The 21,030-nt window shown below is 41.7% G+C and overlaps 1 protein-coding gene across 1 annotated transcript; it reads left to right on the top strand.

Moving 5' to 3' along the window:
- Window positions 1-439: 439 nt before the first annotated feature.
- Window positions 440-20,770, top strand: LOC124262785 (monocarboxylate transporter 12-like). The gene is made up of 8 exons (XM_046697325.1): window positions 440-587; window positions 1,278-1,415; window positions 13,424-13,518; window positions 16,735-16,930; window positions 17,061-17,204; window positions 18,181-18,993; window positions 19,308-19,358; window positions 20,070-20,770. The coding sequence occupies exons 1-8, from the start codon at window positions 440-442 to the stop codon at window positions 20,132-20,134; spliced, it is 1,650 nt and encodes a 549-aa protein (XP_046553281.1). The 3' UTR covers window positions 20,135-20,770.
- Window positions 20,771-21,030: the final 260 nt, after the last annotated feature.

The raw sequence follows: 21,030 nt of genomic DNA, 5'->3' as shown, positions 1-21,030 counted from the left end.
ATGATGTCAAGGGGTCGTTAGGAGCTTAAGGTCAACTGTTCTAACGGGATATTTTGACTTCCAGGCGAATAACAGAACCTTCCGTTGACATTCCGAGTGGAATAATCTTTGCATGCCAGAGAATAAGTTTGTATGATGGGCATGAACTAATTCTATTTTATATTTTTATGAATTACTAACAGTTATGCCAGGGATACGTGGGATAGCAAAGTTGGGACCAAAACGTATATTTTTCCTATCTGATGTTCTTATCATGTGTGTTTCGTAGACATTGTGGAGGACTGTGTTTTCAAAGAGAGAAAATCATGTTTTGTTTAGAACATGAGATCGACTCGTGGTGGTGTCGTATTGGCAGCTTTCTACCCCGAAGTCGCAAACTGTCATTTAAGGTGATTAATTTAATCACAACTGGGAAACTCTTTAATCGCCAATTTAAAATATGGCTGTACCTCAACCTTGGCTGCGGGACAGGGTGGTAGCCTACCCGTTCGGCATAACACAGTCAGTAACTGTAGTGGTCAGCGCTAGTGCATTTGTGGCTTTGCGGGAAATGGTGACTATCGTTAGACCCCCTTTCTGCCAAGATGGTTAGAGCTGTGCTCAGACGTGGAGTCGAACCTGGGATCCCGGGCTAGAGGAGGAGCCTCACAATCCGGTAAAACGACCCGTCAGTCTACCTTAACATGCAGAGATTATGCGGTCTCCGATAACTGTGAACTGGACACATATTACGATGAGAACACCGTTGGCCTTTTGAAAGGCATCTGTTAGCAATGAAACAACTAAATGATAAATTCGACTGTTTGAGAGATGAGTTCAAATAGAACATGATGGTCTGAAAAGGTAAAATAGTAAGCATAGAATTAATAGAAGAAATAGTTGATACAATGATATACCAGAGTAGAAGAAAAAACATTGTAACAAACAGTCTTAGTTTGACATCATCTGAGTCCAGGGCGGAAACAGAAAGTGTGGTGAGATCTTTTCTGAGCGATACACTAAAAAACTGACAATCAATCAGAAATGCAAATCGATCGAGCTTACCATTTCGGCAATAAATAGAGCAAACCAATTATCGTGAAATTTCAGAGCTTTAGGACAAGAAGTTAGAGCTGCACTCATTCCTCATGTGACCCGGGCTTGTGAAGAGGGTAAAACAGCCTGCTTGTCCTTTGATAAGCTTCTTATAGGAAACCGGGCGTATGTGCCAGACGGTGAGTGTCCGAAGCAGTTGTGACACGTTCGGCAGGTGTTAGTGGAAATCCTTCCGGTTGCAGTGGTGGCGGTTCCCGGTGCCATCACGCAAGATCCGAAAAAGAATCAGAACAAGAGGAACTCGCCAAAGAGACGCAGCCATGGTTTTGAAGACGATATGCGGGTTTTTGAGTACAAGGGACTCATTGAGCAGGACGCGAGTAAGCAATGTCTAGTTCTAAACATATGTTCGTGAAACATCCAAGGGATTCACTTGCACCTAAATTACCTTGATGTTTTATTGTTCTGTAAACAGTTTGAAGTGTTTGCTTTCATTGAAACCACTTATTTGACAATTAAATATGCTTTCCATCACGAAGGGTAAAACGCTCCGGTAGATACTCAGGAGGTGGTGTTGCTGCATACATACAGTTTGACAATGCCTCTGCCTTGACAATTCACGCAGAATTGGAGAACAGTGTGTTGTGAACTATAATATCAATCCCTTTGTTCTTGGTTTTGTTTATATCCAGCCGGAGTCCCCTCTATATGTTGACCCAGCGGCAGACAGTATTGAGGAACTGGGCCTTTAAGCTAGCCTGTCTTAAGCAGGAGTATGGCATGGACTTGGAACTCTGTATAGTAGGTGACCGAAATGTCAGGGTTGGTAATGGAGATGATTATATTCTGGAGTAAAGCCAAGATATTGACGTTCTTCCTTTGCATGGCATAAACCTTGTTGACACCTTCTCACATCCTAAATGCACTCAACACTTTCTGGGGCATACATATTGTAAATGGCAGGCAATCTGGTGATGTTCATGGTTCATATACAGGTACTGGAGTAGACGCGTAAGGATGAGTAGCCATAGGTATCCTCGGACTTGTTATGAAATGCTTAAAGTCTTTGATGAGAATGTAAATGTCAGCTGGGTCTCTCATGTTCTTCAACTATTGTGTAAATTTGGAATCTCTTTTGTGTGGACTTTGGCGACGTAGATGTATTTATTGCAACTTTTAAGCAACGCTGCAAGGATATCTGTTTCCCAACTTGGAGCAGTGATATTGGTACAGTGATATCGGTAGTAGTTCCTTTCTTAAAGTTTATTCATCGTACAAGTCACTCTTAGAAACAGAAATGTATATAACTGCGTTGAACACTATTAAAGACTTGAGGCGTATTTTATGTAAATTTCGTTGCTTATCGCAAAATTGGGTGTCCAACAGTTGCGTTTCAATAAAGACAGAGAAGATAATACTATAGCAATATGTATCAAGTGTCGTAGAAGACGAATACCACTTTCTATTTGTATGTCCTTACTACCATGCAAGTGGATGCAGTTTATTCCTAGCTATTATCATATAAATCCATCTGTATTTTAGTTCAAGCAGTTGCTATGCACCAACGTTATTAAAAGCCTAGCAATCTACCCGAAGAGAAATCTACCTGTTGGACTGCTATATATTGATGCATTATATTTATGTATATGTATTGTATGCGCACAAACAAACAATTATGTATTTTTTGTACTGTGGGCCATGAGGCCTTTTTATATGAAATACACTCATGTCAGTTTGCTGTCTGAACTGATGATGATGATGAAATGTTATCATTACAATGTCATTTGCTGTATGTGTTGTATTTTAAAATGTAAACATGCACATCTATAACCTGACCCATGTACCATGTGTGCGTACAGTATTACATCCTTTATACAGTCGATTTCATTGCAGGGCATTCGGTCAATCTAATCTCACACAGCACCCGTGAAGGTCCGGGTTAGAATGTGCCTTCAGTAACTCATGCTTGTCGTATGAAGCGACTAACGGGATCGAGTGGTCAGGCTCGCTGGCTTGGTTGACACATGTCATCGGTTTCCAATTGCGCAGATCGATGCTCATGCTGTTGATCACTGGATTGACTGGTCCAGACTCGATTATTTACAGACTGCCGCCATATAGCTGGAATATTGCTGTGTGCGGAGTACAACTAAACTCACTCACTCATCTCACATAGAATGCAAAACCCAAGCTGATATATAGATAGCAAAAGTAACTACAAACTTCTTACCAGGTGTAAAGCTCATTGAACGGTCGCCTTATTAAGGTTTTACATAAAGTTTTCAAAATGTATTTCTGGATTTATGGACTTCTGCTTTAATATCACAACAAAACCGTCACGTTAGTTAAGGAGAATGGGACATTTTGCGTCTAATTATATCTCACAAGAATTGTTCAATTCAAACCAACTCTGTAACAGAATGGGTGAATAAAAAGTCCTAACCTTGAGTAGGTGTTATGGCATATATGGGGACTACCCAGAGTTTTAATAAGAGATTTGTGGCTAGTCCAAGTCTGGTAATCAGGGGGTAGGGTGGGGTGGTTGTGTGTGTGTTTTTTTATTGTTGTTTTTTGTTGTTTTTTGTTTTGTTTTTTTGTTTTTGGGGGTTTTTTTTTTTTTTGGGAGTTTGCATACACAGTTCATAAAACATATTATCCCCTTATTATCCCCTTTCTGTTGCAATTTCTGTTTCTGTTTTCAATTTTGCTTTCATCCTATCCGTTTTCTTCAACATGCTCCATCCCTTGTTTACTACAATTCCCTTCATCACAGCAATAAGTTCAGACTCAATGTTGAGTTTTGTTGCTTTCTCCTCTGTCCTAGTCTCCTTCTTTCCATTCCTCTCTGTGGCTCTTTCATGTACCAGTGCTCGTCTCACAGGGTGTTTGTTATCAACAGGCTCGGTATAGGCAGTTTTATCTCGCCATATACATCGTCATTATTCAAAGGATCATATGCATTATCTGCACTATCTGCATGATCTAGATCATCTATTTCATCGCCACTTTCAAATAGCGAGTGAGTGTGTTGGTTTTGTATGCCGCAATGTTTAACAATATACCACTAATATCACAGCTGGAGATTCCAGATATAGGCTTCCGACATTGTACCAACTAGCCTACCTCTCCGACCCTTTGGTGTCGAATGTGATATTTAATTCAACTGGTCAAGTAGCGACAAACATTACTGTCCTTGCCAGAGGTTGTAAATACTGCCTGAGAGGGGGATGAGGTGGTGGTGGTGTGTGTATGTGTGAGGGGGTGGTGGGGGGATGGGGTGGTGGTGGTGTGTGTGGGTGGGTGGTTCCATTCACATTGTACATGCTTCTCCATAAACATCCTCATCACTCCCCTATCCATACATTATGAACAGTCCCTTAGTCGTTTGCTTCTCATCGGCATTGATGTACGTGCATTATACCCCAGTAAGCTTCCAACTGAGCGCAAACTGATATAACAGCCACAAACCGTAAACTTGGAAACAGACATGACACAATTCCTGTTGCTGTAAACGTGACAAAATCAACTAACATTGACAAAATACACGTGCACATGTGTGCACCTTCCATACACTGGATGTAAGTTTGCTTATACTGCTTGTGGATGCAAGACACAAAAATTCTTTACTCGCACCAATAATTTATTCTGGTATACGTTCAATGTTCAATTTCACTTTGACTTCTTTCTTTGGCTTGGTGAGGTTCAGAAAACTACAAAGCAGAAATACAGACTTGCTAAGTAAATTATTCCTAACACTCAATTATTCCTAACAGTCAAACTACATGACAAGTCTAAGTAAATTACTTCAAATTAACAGTTACAAGATAAATGAATAATATGTACAATTAACAAAACCTTCAAATAATATTACCTTATTATGCCTTGAAATATATTACAATAGCAAACAATGCTACTCACATTTGTGTTCATGCCAACTAAAACAGCTGAATGTCTCCAACATGGAGGCAGTGACAAGCCATGTGCTCTGATGAGGAGCAACACTCACAATAAGGGGAAGTAATCTGTTATGACAATCATGATAATACTTTTTGGAAAACTAATAACAGTTATAGCCAAGCTAGACTTTCTGAACCTCATCTGAACTAAATTTTACAATGAAAATTACTACACTATTTTAGAACTTTGTACTTTGCAACATAAAAATATAACCTTTTGACAACAAATATCTTTAGTGCATGAAATTATAAACTAATTGGAGTGAACATTTGTTTCTGCATCAACACTGCTAATCTGGCCATTTATGTATTCACATAAATGCGCTCGCTTTACACACCTGTGCAACTAGGCATACATAAATAAAATCATACGCGTGGTTAGTAGCTCACGAACGGGGCATTATTCGCCTTCCATTCCCTGGATGTGGTACATGTGTGGATTGATGACATCGTTGAGTCAACACGCTCATTTTTGTGCTGGCCACAATCACGGAATGGAATTGCCTAATCTTGCAAACAAGACCATCTACTGTGCATTTGTTGATTGTATATACCCGTGAAGGTCCGGGTTAGAATGAACCTTCAGTAACCCATGCTTGTCGTAAGAGGCGACTAACGGGAAAGGGTGGTCAGGCTCGCTGGTTTGGCTGACACATGTCATCAGGTCCCAACTGCGCAGATCGATGCTCATGCTGTTGATCACTGGACTGTCTAGTCCAGAATCAATTATTTACGGACCGCCGCCATATATACTATCCACATAAAGAAACTGTGCATTGTCAAAATATTATCCCAGTTGATAAGTACGATAACAATGTCAAAGGCACATATAAACTTTAATGGAGGGATCATGAGACCATAACAAGTCGGGAGAATTTCAATTGAAACGTCATTCACAATGACGTCACGAGTCCACAAGCGGGACAGGGGGTCAAACGACCATGTCACAAGCTCAATTACGGGTATGTCCACCATCGGCATTGAGAACAGCAGTGCATCGACGACGCATAGAGCCTATCACACGTGCAAGGAAGGCTTGTTGGATGTCACGCCAGATTCTCAAGTTCTGTTGCAAGGCCAAGGACGTTATCTGTCGGATGATGAAGATGGCGCAGACGTCGATCCATCTCGTCCCAAACATGCTCTATCGGGGAGAGATCCGGTGAATTTGCAGGCCAAGGCAGTAAGTCAACGTTGTGTAGTTGCAAGAAATCCATAGCAACCCTTGCCGTATGAGGGCGGGCATTGTCCTGTTGGACTGTTAACCCAGGGCCATGACGTTGCAGAAAAGGAATTGCCACAGGTCGAAGAATCTGATCCCTGTAGCCCACACCAGTTAAGTTGCCCTGAACAATCACCAAAGGAGTTCTTTGGCGTGCTGTTATTCCACCCCAAATCATCTCGGAATCACCACCAAAGCGATTCCTCTCCAAGACACAGGCCTGTGCATAACCCCGTTCTCCCACGCGTCTATAGGCACGTTGACGTCCATCACTATGGGAAATGTTAAACCTGGACTCATCTATAAAAACAACATTTCTCCACCAAAACAAGGGTCTGCGGACTTGTTTTCGGCACCACATTCGGCGAGCTTGTCGATGACGTTGTGTCAGGATAGGCCGTATGGCGGGACGTCGTGGTCTGATCCCGTGATGACGTAAACGTTGTCAAACTGTGTTGGGGTGGATACGGCGAAGTCCTGGGATGGTTCGGGCAGTCATCACTGCAGTCTGAAACCTATAGCGAAGATGGGTCACCCTTATTCATCTGTCCTGTCTTGGCGTTGTTACACGTGGACGTCCGGAACGTGGCCGATCGATGACGTCATTTGTGTTCTGGTAGTGCAGAAATGGTGTTCCGGTGGCAGTGGAAATGTGCAGCCACTTGTCGTTGAGACATTCCCCCACGGACCATCCCAATGGCCTCATGACGTTGTGCAGACGTGAGCCTTGGCATGCTATGCCTTTCAATAGCCGTTTAATTTTTTGAAAGATCGCAAGGGCAGGGGTTGAGCTTTCCAAAGTGACAGTATTGTGTGGCATTCATTTGCTCTGTTTCTCTTTCCCGGAATGCACGTGCAACAACGTATTGCACGTCTCAAGGACGAACCCACTGACGTCATGGAACGTGGCACGTGCATGCATGTTGGATACATGTCACTAATCTCTGAGTTTAAATCCTTATGTGTCTACACAGGTTTGATAAATTTAGATTTTAAATTTTTGTATGCACACTTTCTTTATGTGCCTAGTATAGTTGTAATATTGCTGAGTGTGTCGTTAAACAACAAACCATCCACCCAAACAACCAGGAACATGCTTACTGGTGATGATCGATCGGGAGAGAACGTTTGATGGCCATTCAAGAGTTGTACCCGGCTCTTCTTCGGCGATTCCTGACAGTTTATCGTAGAGACCTGGCGAAATGTTAACGAGTGATGCTTCAGAGCTTTGCTTGTGGCGGTTGGTTTTTGTCGAGTGAGCCTCAACAGTGCCCAGCCTTCACGATCTGACGTCACCTTCGGTCGTTCAGAACGTGGGCGATCCTTCACCTCATTCGCTTCCCGTTATTTTCTGACCAAATATCTGACAACTGTGTAGTGCAAGTCCATTTCCCCACCAGTTGCTTTAAAGGACGTACCGAAGTTATGCATACCGATAATTTGACATATCTGGACGTCCGATAATCTTCTTCGTACCCTAGTGACATAAACATTATTTAACATTGTAACCATGCAGATTTAATACCGACATGTGGCACGTGCACAAACTGCATTTTCCACCACGTACACTTGTAATAATTGCTAGATTACACATTATTATCATACGTTTCATCATACACACTGAACTTGAACATAGTTCTATTAGCGGTCAACTTAACGTTTCTCCATGTGTATTCTCATGTGCCTGTTGTTAAACCACAAACAGTTTACTTCTCATTCTTATCTGCATGTAGGTCACAAGGCCATGCTGACGGTAGGACTGGGCCAGTACGATATGACCCAGCTAGTGAACAGTGAGTAGGGCAGTGTTACTGAGTAAATGCACCAGGGACATAACACAGCCTACACTGATGGGGGCTGTATTTCAAGTGGATATCACTTATCCCGATGTACACATGCTGATATGATGCAAAATAGTTGGTGCATTTAGTCATTAGCATACAGTTGGTAACTGTATTTCAGCCATGGTGGAGGACAGACATAAAATAGTGCATTACCGTAAACCATGTATAATTGCGCACGGAAAATCAGAGACCTGTATAACGTGATTATATACCTCTGAATGACTTTAATTAACCAATCACAATCCAGTATTTACTGAAGTCATGGTAGAATACAGAGCTACACATACCTGGAGCTTAAACAAAAACATTTCACGATTGGTAAAGGTAAATTCAATGTATTATTGCCAAATAAATGACACGAGTTGTATTTCATTTTGTTCATGTCACGTCAGTCAGTCACCACCTATACATGTTACACACATGACCCTTCCCTGTGATAGCATGGGTGGATCCAGGAATTTTGAAAGGAGGGGGTTCATGATAGAACGTGTTTCATGTAGACGCCTATAGCATGTACATGCTTATCTCCAGTGAGACCGTGTTTCATGTAGACGCCTATAGCTTGTACATGTATCATGTACATGCTTATGTAGACGCCTATTATCTCCATGCATGATCTCAAATGTGAACGTGTTTCATGTAGACGCCTATAGCATGTACGCTTATCTCCATGTGAACGTGTTTCATGTACGCCTATAGCATGTACTTATCTCCAGTGTGAACGTGTTTTATGTAGACGCCTATAGCATGTACATGCTTATCTCCAGTGTGAACGTGTTTCATGTAGACGCCTATAGCATGTACATGCTTATCTCCAGTGTGAACGTGTTTCATGTAGACGCCTATAGCATGTACATGCTTATCTCCAGTGAGACCGTGTTTCATGTAGACGCCTATAGCATGTACATGCTTATCTCCAGTGTGAACGTGTTTCATGTAGACGCCTATAGCATGTACATGCTTATCTCCAGTGTGAACGTGTTTCATGTAGACGCCTATAGCATGTACATGCTTATCTCCAGTGTGAACGTGTTTCATGTAGACGCCTATAGCATGTACATGCTTATCTCCAGTGTGAACGTGTTTCATGTAGACGCCTATAGCATGTACATGCTTATCTCCAGTGAGACCGTGTTTATAGCATGTAGACGCTTATCTCCATGAGCATGTACATGCTTATGCTCCAGTGTGAACGTGTTTCATGTAGACGCCTATAGCATGTACATGCTTATCTCCAGTGTTTCAGACCGTGTTTCATGTAGACGCCTATAGCATGTACATGCTTATCTCCAGTGTGAACGTGTTTCATGTAGACGCCTATAGCATGTACATGCTTATCTCCAGTGAGACCGTGTTTCATGTAGACGCCTATAGCATGTACATGCTTATCTCCAGTGAGACCGTGTTTCATGAACCCTCCAATATTGAACGTGTTTTCATGTTTCATGTAGACGCCTATAGCATGTACATGCTTATCTCCAGCATTGGATGTAGACGCCTATAGCATGTACATGCTTATCTCCAATTAATGAACGTGAACGTGTTTCATGTAGACGCCTATAGCATGTACATGCTTATCTCCAGTGAGACCGTGTTTCATGTAGACGCCTATATCATGTACATGCTTATCTCCAATGTGAACGTGTTTCATGTAGACGCCTATAGCATGTACATGCTTATCTCCAGTGTGAACGTGTTTCATGTAGACGCCTATAGCATGTACATGCTTATCTCCAGTGCGTCTGTATGCCAAATTTGAAGAGTAAAGTAAAAATGCAATCAGGCGTCGATTTGGAGGATTAGTTGTGTTGGGAGCCAGCTTTGAAACAAGCAGGACTCGGAATAACAGAAATGTATTTTTTATGAGAGTATGTACGGTTATATTGTACGAGTTAATATTTGAGGGATGCAATATTTTACTCAGAGACATACGGTACAAGTTGTCACTAATGTAATGTTTAATGAATGTTTGACCAAGATTATGATTTTGCATTATATGTGAATTATAGGTACAGGTCAAGCTAAACTCACTTTCACGTCTGGGGAGGGCCAGGCAGCACGACATGCTCACTATGACCCGCTGCACAAGTGGCTCACTCTCACATACTAGCGTCTACCCATAAAAAGGCAAATAGGTGTTAAGATAGACTAAGGCTTAGTCTCTGAATATATATAATTTTGATAGTAACAAACAAGCCCATTTATATTAAAAAGGAGCCCTAGGGAGACCAGAGATTCTGAACCTGAGGAAATCTAGACTTGCTTTATTTAGGGCTTTAGCACTGCAGAGAGGGCTTGGCAGTAGGGAAATTAATGTGGTTCAGGGACTGTGAGACAGACTAGTGTTAAGACAACATTGCACTATGGCTAGGTAAGAGATTTGAGCCAGGTAATTAACATTAGCCACTGAAGCGTGAGCCTGGGTTCAAGGTCTACATATAGTCTGTATCTACACTGCGACACGATTTAAGATGTATGCAAGTGTGTGTGTGTGTGTTTTTGCAATATTAAAGCACAAGTGGTTCACTCTCACTTAGCCAGAGTCTACCCATAAAAAGGCATTGTAAGACAACATTTCATTATGGCTAGGTAAGAGATTTGAGCCAGGTAATTAGCATTAGCCACTGAAGCGTGAGCCTTTGTTCAAGTGCTATAGTCTGTATCTACAATGCGACACGATCTAAGATGTATGCAAGTGTGTGTGCGTGTGTGTGTGCGTGCGTGCGTGTGTATGTGTGTGTGTGTTTGTAATAGTAAAGCAAAAGAAACATTTCAGATAAATTAATTTAACAAAAATGAATAAAACTGAGAAAGAATATTGAGAGAACATCGTCAAGCAACGAAAAGAGCTGCAGCAGAAAATCCAGTTATTTAACTTGAGGTACATTGAATATATATGTAGTGGTGATAATCACTGGGAGCGGTTACTGTTAGAAATGAACTGGTGTAATGAGTTGAGAAGGTTACTATTAGTTGGATTATCGTTCAGATAATCAGGAGTCAGACGATGATACATTTTATAGAAAGTTTAGAGCGAGTCAGTGTGCTATAATTGGTTTCCCTGTATATTTTATCGTGACTGGTTATCAACTTCTTCAATAGTTTCGACATTCATTCATAAGTTCGGGTTGACAAAGGTTTTCGTTTTTCGAGTGAACGTTATACTCTCAGTCTTACAAGTGAAATGAATATTTTTATTCTTTGATTATTACTTCTGAAGTCAGACGCGCTATTCACTTAATGTAGCTAAATATGTACACGAGAGAAGAATGAAGTTGAAACGCCGTGGGGACGCTTGTGCTATTTTAAGACATTGTTATAACGCTATGGCGGCAGTGTTTTCATCTGTATTATACTGTGCGACCGTAGGTGATCATCAACATAGCATGTTTTATAAAGCCACTGGTATGAAAGGAAACACACTGCTCTGTGACTAATAAGTTGGATCACTTATGTGTGACTGGTGAGAGAGGCGCGCAGCTGCAGGTAGGTCAAAGACACAACAGCTGGGATTCACACAGAGGCCGCGTCTGTCGTTTTGCCACACACAGCCCGCTGATTTGTTGAGAGATGGGATCACTGTCTTGTACATGGAGTAGATATCCACAAATACCACAGGTGTGACAGACACGGCTTGATGTAACTAGATGTCACTTCGAGACAGCCATATATATAGTAAGTCATATTTGCTCTCTTGGTCTTTGAGTTAGTCAGTTTTCATCAGTAAAGCAACATCTCGACTAAGGATTTGTGACTGATAAATGTCTTTCATTTGCTATATAATATGAGCAAACACATTCAGCACAAAGACGACACAAGACAAGTAAACGACATACAGCGACATCTGAACCTGACAGGTGTGTGGGCCTGGCTTTATTCCATACCTGGGGAGATAGTCCAAAGCTATTTCCAAGAATATCCAAAGAGAACATTCCTCTTTGATACATTCGATCAGATATGTTTTCCTTGTGATGAACAAAAGTGGAGTGACCAGAGTCCTTACGAGGTGTCCGGCATACAGCTAGCTGATAGTGCCCCAGCTCAGAGACAATAGGGCCCGGTTGGGGAAGGGCTATTGGTAGTGTGTATAGCAGTGCACATGTTGTGAGCATGCAGTAAACATGCTCAGTGAACTGGTTGTGAAGGATAGTTTTAGGCATGCTGAGCAATACCATAAAACAAGATGACTTAAACTGTGACATGAGATTTCAGTTATTGATGTACACATAAATTCTACTTAATATACATCAAACTATGAATGTGCAAACTCTGTTACTGACACAAAATCAGTGGTTTGAAGAGAAACACACTTCTCTGTGACTAATAATTTGGATCACTTATGTGTGACTGGCGAGGGTGCGTGGCGTGACCCGGAGCAGTTGGTAGGCCAAAGAGAGGCGCGGCGTGACCCGGAGCAGTTGGTAGACCAAAGACACCACAGCTGTGGCACAGCCTACATTTCTTTTGATGGAATATATCTATCCGTTACGAAAAGCAAAGTAACGCGTGAAAAAAAAATGTACACGAACACGCATTTTAATGGAATGTGCTATCTGTTCTGAAATAGTTTATATATATCAACACAATTGAGTGGAAATATAAGGCCATGGTTTGTTTTCAGCACAGACATGCTATTTTCAAAGTATTTTTGAATTTTGCATCAATCATGATATTATGGCAAAAATAACAGATTCAAGTGTTTTCAAAACCCACCGAAAGAAGAACTTTACTTAAAGAATGATAAAGCTATGTCCATGACATTGTTAAAACTATTAGCTTCACAATGGTATCAGTGACAGTGAGAAAAGTGGTTGAAATAAACCTGTTCATTTATCCGTCTTAATGGAGAATTATTACAGAAAAAGATACACGAATATTTTATGGCACTTCAATTTTGGTGAAATAATACCCCCCGTATACATTGTTGGGCATATCATTCTGTGATCAGCTAAACCTGCATTTTAGAAGTTTATGAGTAATCGATAGCAACTCCATTATTTTATTTGTATGCAATGTTTCGGTATAGATCCTTGTGGAGCAAGAGTTACTTTCGACAATGGTATAAGATCTCCACCGAAACAACATAACAGAATGAAGACGTTGTAATCCATCAAGTGTCTTTTTTTTATGATATACTGCGCACGAATTTCATTTTTAATTGTATGTTACTATCAAAGTATCACTAATGGTATAATGTGTAATAGTTTCTACAAAATTTGTCATTTACTAATCTATTTAGTTGTTCGCATCATGACAGGAGGTTAGTAAGCATACATCGTGGGTAAGATTCAGACTTGCAATATGCAACAACACAGGAGCTGTTTACTGTGACTTAAGTTGTTGTCATCTCCATGTCTGTGTTCTAGCAATCCTGTCCTCCACACTCTTTAGTATATTTGAGGCCGGATTGGAGAGTCTGGCAATTCCTATCAACACTACAGTTTTTGCCTGTGCATTACAAGTGTGTGAGATCTCAGTTCAGTTGGAGCTACCTCATTTTGTTAAGATCACTGGTCCCAATGAACCTTCAACTTATACCACCCTTCAATTTATCCCTCGGCTCACCGACCTGTGAAGATCCGGGTTAGAATTGGTCTTCAGTAAACCATGCTTGTGGTAAGAGGCGACTAACGGGATCGGGTGTTGAGACTTGCTGACTTGGTTGACACGTGTCATTGTATCCCAGTTGCGTAGGACGTTGCTCATGCTGTTGATCACTGGATGATCAGGGCCAGACTCAGCGCGGCGTAAAACAACAAACCAGACCAAACCTGTGCTCACCAGGCTTGGCTTGGGTGCGTCACGTGGCTACATGTCCAGTAATAATGTCTGTCAACTCAGAAGGTACAGTCTTAGGTCAACTGGATTTTGATGCCGAGAAGCTGCCTACATGGTCATGGCAACATCATGTTCATCGTTGCCTTGCATGTCCAAGTTCAGCCTGACTGCAAAGAGACCTAATTAAGATGCAGTGTATTCTGCAGTGATATGCTGGTCCTTCACCACCGAGTAAGAACACCCTTGCGGAGTATCGGGTGCCGTTGTACATGGCGATCTTAGCGCTAAGGTGATCGTAAATTCCATACCATAACATACCTGCTTTGTGCAAATCCTCTTCTCTCAGGTTTTCATACCTGCTACATGGATTGGACACAATTTGCATATGTATGCCTGTCTTCAGGGAGTTTGCTTCACGCTCTGCTCTAAGTAAACGCAGTAGTGTATCTTCACCCAAACGTTTGAAATTCGTCCAACCTGTCTGATTTTATCAACAGCCTTGATTACTGTATCACTTGATATCCTGATGCCTGATCCAAGATCTTTTGTAGCAAATTCATCTTCCAGTTAATTCATCTTGTTGGCCCTTGTTCTTGAAGCCATAAGTAACATACGGGAAAGAGTTTCGTGTAATAACCTCTGGCCTCGGAGTCATCTTGCATGTTCCTTTCCCTTCACATCTTGCCCATGCAAAGGTAGGAGCCCTCCGTCACAACAGAGACGAGCAAGACGACCAATAAAAACCATGCATGCCTCCAACTCTAAGAGAAGATGTCTCCCAGACACTGTAGGTAAACATTCCTTTGATTTAAAAGAATTGGACACAGAATGCTCCTTTATCTTTACACACACGAACGAGCTTCCATAGCAACTCCTTGTTTTCAGCACTGGTATACGTCTCAGTAACAGACGTGTCAGACGCTATTTGGTACACCTGAAACAAAGTAATACATCTTCATCAAACTTAGATCTTGCTGGTCATGTATGTTCGTCACTGCAGTATATCAACAACGGGTCCATCATATAAGTCTTTGTCGATGAAAAGGTTCTAATAGTTTACTTCAGTCCCACTTAAAATTGACCCAAATTTCACGAACCAGTACATGTATATGTAGCTAACAATATTATCTAAAACAATGTAGTTTCTTTTTAATCATTTATGACAGCTATAAAGTCAAACCGTGGTAAGTGTCACTTTTCGATGTATATGACTAAAGTCATTGTCTCATTTAGGTTTCCATCTGCAGATATTTCATATCATGATCTAAATGTAAAGTGATAGTGAATCTGTACATTTCATCAGCTAAAGCATACCTTACCAAATCATGTTCACTGTCATGTATTTTGATTGCCTTTTGACTGACAGTTGCTGGTATGGTACAGTTTCCTCTGAAACACAACAGCCGCGATGACACGGATGGTTGACGTGATATCAGGGATGTGATCGTGTTGACCAAAGGTATCTTGCGCCATCATGTTGCAGGTTATCATCACTTGAAAACTGAAGACATCCAGGCACAAACACAATTTGATCTTCTTGATCAATGGCGAGATGAGGAATCGCCGAACTTCATCAGAGGATACACAGTGTCCACTGAAAAAGACTTTATCTGTGAGCAGCTTACTCCAAACTTCATGTGAACGTACACGATAATACCAAAGGTTATAGGGGTTCTTACATGCCCATTTATTGAGGATAATGTTATAACAAACTGGAAGTGCTGTAAAATCATTCGAAACAGCATTCTTCTTTGCACCACCACAACCTGAAATGTGTGTCATTTTTCATAGCAAGCCCACATAGAAAAATCAAATAGTACTCAGAATATATCTTCTTTGCTAAAACTCAGCATGGTGTTACGTTTTACTATAGAGTAGTCCCATTATGTAGGTGTCAATTTTCTTTTGTACATCAGATTTGTAGTATATGAGTATCCAGTGTGGGCATCTCGTCAAGTATAGTTTACATGCTTTTATAACCAATCTCATCAAATCACTTTTATCTCTATTAAATTCGTAGTCTATGTAAAATATGAAGATAAGTAACACCTAGTAACATCTCACTTTTCGACATACCTGTACATGTACACAGTGACGGTGATTTCATACTTAAATAACGTGCCACAATAATGTACCAATCAGGTGTTTCACAGGAGCTAGAAATCTTCGAAAGGAAATCCTGGAGAAGACATAGAACGTCGACAATATGCACTGTTGTAATTGTGCATCGATATATTTGTTACAGCCATATGGCACCTTTATCGGTGTCCATGTATATTGGGTACGTCCACATATCTAGATTAGTTATGGTGGAATCAGTGGATGGTACTGATCTAGAACTTGGCTGACTTGAACCCTATTATACCTTACAGTCCTGTGATATCAGTTTATAGAGCAGATATATGGATATATCTTTGCACGACACACTGTGCAACACATATGAAAGGTATGTGATATTTCACCACATAAAGACACATTTACCAGTTACTTTTTGCCTATGTGGCTTGTGAGCCAGTGTATGATGTGGAAGGTGTTCGACCCGTAGCACATGTTTCCTAGCGTCCCACGATATCTCCACCACTCCACTTGCTGCATCTCTGTGTCTTCACCAAGAGCAAACAACTGGAGAAGTCAATTTTTTGGAAAATATTCACCCTCACCCAACACCACTTAAAGCCAAACACAACACCTACACGCGCATGTTTTGTCTGCAACAGACATAAATGTGAGAAGTGTGTTCAAGCTTGCTTAAGCATGTCTTCGTGTCCCAATTGGGTAGATGAGACAAAGGTGCTCCACAGATGGTATTGTGTAAATCTTGTGTATCTGTAACTGTGTATGATAAGTTTCTATACTTGTATCTCAGTTTTCTGTCACACTCTTCTATTCCTGGTTTTAGATGTCCACTAGCAGGAATATTGACCGTGGATATGCCTGGGTGATTCTGACAGTCAGCTGGCTACAGGTGGTCATCGCTGGCATGTTGTACTACTCAACCGGCGTCATCACTACGGCTGTTTTGGAGGAAATGGAGGAGGGTGTCGTAAAGTCGTCGTGGGTGGGATCGACGTTGTTGGGAACAGTGATGTTGACGGGTAAATAAGTTCGTGCTTGTAGAAGAATTCCAACTTGATTGCCTCAGCGATCTTCACACACAATGACTAACGTGGTATACTTGCTCTAGCAGCCACCACCTTCTTCCACGACATGCTCTTATCTTTTCAGGACCAATCACAAGCTCGCTTGTAAATTTGCTGGGTTGTCGCCTCTCGTCCATCATCGGAGGAATATTGATACTGGTCGGCATGGTAATCGCTTCTTTCGCCGACTCTATCAACATTCTCATTGCATCTTATGGCGTCGTTGTTGGTGAGATACTGGTACTAAACGTAAATCATTTTAAAAAACTTTGTTCTTTGTTCATTCCGTCCGATTGTTCCTGCTGCGGTTCGTTGAGAGTGACCTGTGAATGTTGACGGTGACGTCCAAGGATATCCGCGACGTGTTCAGTGGGTTAGGACTGAGTGCTGGTCATGGTAAGGTGGTTATGTGCTCCAGATGGAGTGAGTGAGTTTAGTTTTACTCCGCACACAGCTATATTCCAGCTATATGGCGGCACTCCAGATGGAGGTTCTCACTGACAATACGAACTCTGTGTGCTCTTCTGGTGTCATCTTCACAAAAAAACTTCCATGTCGGCTCGCAAATGTCACCACGTGTGCCTCCAAGATGTTGTAACGGTAGTACTGCCCAGTGACATGCTCGTGAATAACCTGTAAAGGTGTTCTGCGACAGTAATCCCACCCAACACAATTACTGAGCCTACTGAATTACTGAGTCAACGGCATAAAAACATTCATCCTGTTGCACCTGTCAAGCAAGACCAAAGTGAACCTTGATCCATTAGAAAACATAACGTTTTCCTACATACGGGTGGTCCAGCACTGCCGCTCTTGACTCTTGCTGCAATGCTTCCATCTGTGTTGTCGATTGCGGGACGTCGGTCCAGTCACTCAGACGCCTGGAGCTCTGTGAAGCTCATCTCCTATTTGGGATTTACTTTGACTACGGTTTCGTAACACAGTCGTTCTGATGAAACGGTCTTGTTCGCCAGTGTCGGCCTCTGTCACCAATGTTATTTCACTGCAAATTTAGAAGTTTACTCCGACTATATTCAGGAGCACATCATGAAACATGCACGCAGTGAATGAAAATTTCATTTTCACTATCATGGAATATACCCGGGCCTTGTAACAGTAATAATATGCATTTATTTTCTCAGCATACACAATAACCGGGCAGGTTTTTACCGGTGTGGTACCTTGATCTATCAATTTCATTTCAGGTCTTGGGATGAGTTTCATGGAGACAGCAGCCATTGTAATCACCGGCCATTATTTCGACAAGTATCGCCCTCTAGCAGCCGGGATTCAGACTTCCGGTGCAGGATGGGGAATGCTGATTGGCGCACCACTAGTGCGATTTCTGCTGGACACGTTCGGTTTAAGTGGAATGTTTCTTATACTGGGTGGAGTTGGCGCCAACTCATGTGTGTGGGCAATGCTCATGAGACCATCTCCATTCGAGAATCAGAGATCACCAACAAGTGAAAACCATTTAGAGCAGGGAGACAACACAAATCGGCACCTAGTCAGCTACGTTGTCTACCGACTTAAGGAGATAATGTATGAATTCAGACAAATATTATCCAATGTGAGTTTCCTTTTGTATGCGATATCCTTCGCTACATGGGGTTTGGGAGAATCTGCTTTCCAAATACATCTCCCCAATTATGCGGAATCAAAAGGAACGAGCCCACAGAGGTCGGCCATGTTATTTACAGCCATGGGAATATCAAGCATGATCGCTCGAGTATTGGGCGGGTTTGCTGCTAACGACCCTGCAATTGACTCCCTGATTCTTCACATGGGCACAGTCGGTGTAGCTGGTGTGACCATTATGGTGTTCACATTGTTTTCCGGCTCCTATCTACAACAGGTGATATTTTCTTGTCTGTATGGAATATATACCGGAGGGCCAATAGCTCTGTTCAACCCAATCACCGCGGATCTAGTCGGAGTGAAACGGTTGGCAACTGGATATGGAGCTAAGAATCTATTTGTAGGAGTATCGCTGCTGCTAGGACCTCCGTTTGCAGGTGTGTTGTTTCTTGGTGCCGGGTAGCCGAACTTGTGTACACAGTAAATGTTGCATGGGTTCACTGTCTGATATTCAAATGCATGTGTCCGTATAAAGGTAATACTTCTGAACATAATGTACATATTGTTTATTTCAATTACATGTAGACACTTTAAATTTGCTGATAGAAATTGCAAATACTTATCTACAAGTGTACATATGTATGCGCGTTAATAAATATTATTAAGAACATAATGTAACTGAAAAACGAAGGATCTTTGATAAACTGATCGGCCTGCCAATTTTCATCTTTAAATGATTTTTACTCTGTAGGTATGGTACTGGAAGTCTCGGGAAGCTATGATGCGAGCTACTTGTGTGCAGGTGAGTCTCGGCGAACTATGATCCTAATTTCTTGTTCAGGTGGGTCTTGGCGAACTATGATCCTAATTTCTCGTTCAGGTGAGTCTTGGCGAACTATGATCCTAATTTCTCGTTCAGGTGAGTCTTGGCGAACTATGATCCTAATTTCTTGTTCAGGTGGGTCTTGGCGAACTATGATCCTAATTTCTTGTTCAGGTGGGTCTCGGCGAACTATGATCCTAATTTCTTGTTCAGGTGGGTCTCGGCGAACTATGATCCTAATTTCTTGTTCAGGTGGGTCTCGGCGAACTATGATCCTAATTTCTTGTTCTGGTGGGTCTCGCGGAAATATGATTTTCGGCGAACTATGATCCTAATTTATTGTTCAGGTGGGTCTCGGCGAACTATGATCCTAATTTCTTGTTCAGGTGGGTCTCGCGGAAATATGTGTTTGGCTTCTTGAGGTATGTTGCTAGCTACATGTGTTCAGGTGGGTCTCGAGGAGTCGTGATGTAGGCTGAATGTGTTCAGGTGAGTCTCTCTTTAAGTTATGATGTCAGGTACGTGTGTTCAGGTGGTTCTCGGGCAGCTCTGTTAGAACATTGTGTCAAACATGAGGCTCTTTCTGAATTTGCTGATCTGTCTGGCCTCTTTTAAGATGTACAAGTCATATCGAGCTGTGTATGCAAAACGCATTATCAGTGACTATAAATATCAGCCCTCCTGTTACAGGTGCTGCCCTTGTGTTGGCCAGTCTCATGACAATTCCAATAGCAGCATTGAAAAAAGAACAGTAACAGCCAGCATCAGACGGACACTGACATTGAGATGACAGTGAAGCCTGTTTCTAGCGAGGGCGATAAAGATGAAACCAGCGACAAACTAGAACCCCTACTAACCCCTCGATGGGATTCTGTGGAGGAGGAAAAATGTGTGGATAACGCATGAGGACAGATGTAAATACCACACAAATTTGTTTGTTCAACTTGTTCAACAATGTTTAGCTGCACCAGCTGACGTATCAGCTTCATGTGAGATGCAGTCCCGAAATCACATATCCGAGACACCTTGTCACTGTGGAACCTGACGACGACTAGGTATGTAACATGACTCACATGACGGGTGTTACATAGAGAATTCCAGTGCAAAAGAATAGCCAGTCTTGACTGTACTCAGAAACAAATTCCATTTGGTGTAAAGGATAGATGAGGCTGAGCTGTGACAGTATATCCACAAACCCTGGCACGTTATAAGCCGATAGCAACTCCTACATGGAGATTATAAACCTCGTGTGTTTCCGTATCATTAATATAATATATTAGGAATAAAAATTGTATCATGCGAGCCTTTGGCAAGCATAATACATGTACATATTTTTTTATGCGAGCATAATACATAATTTTCATTCCTAATATATGATAGTAATGATACGTAAACACACGAGGTTAATAATCTCTTTATCATATAATGTCATTCTTAAAATTACTCTAAAAAGAAGCAAATCGTACGTGAATTTATATGAAGAGAATCGAGCATTCGCGTAAGAATACTTAGCGGTACACCAAGGTAAAGGTCGTTCATGACGGCGACATATGGTTGTGACTAGTCGCTAATACAGTGCGAACATAACTCATGCCTAAAATAAGATCTTTCTGTTTAAAAGGGACAACAAAACCGGGCAGGGTTTTCCTGG

The sequence above is a fragment of the Haliotis rubra genome, unplaced genomic scaffold (assembly GCF_003918875.1).
Source record: "Haliotis rubra isolate DU_JTF1 unplaced genomic scaffold, ASM391887v1 Scf855, whole genome shotgun sequence".
Lineage (NCBI taxonomy): Eukaryota > Metazoa > Mollusca > Gastropoda > Lepetellida > Haliotidae > Haliotis > Haliotis rubra.
Note: the sequence above shows the minus strand (reverse complement) of the source record. Positions and strands in the feature narration are given on the sequence as shown.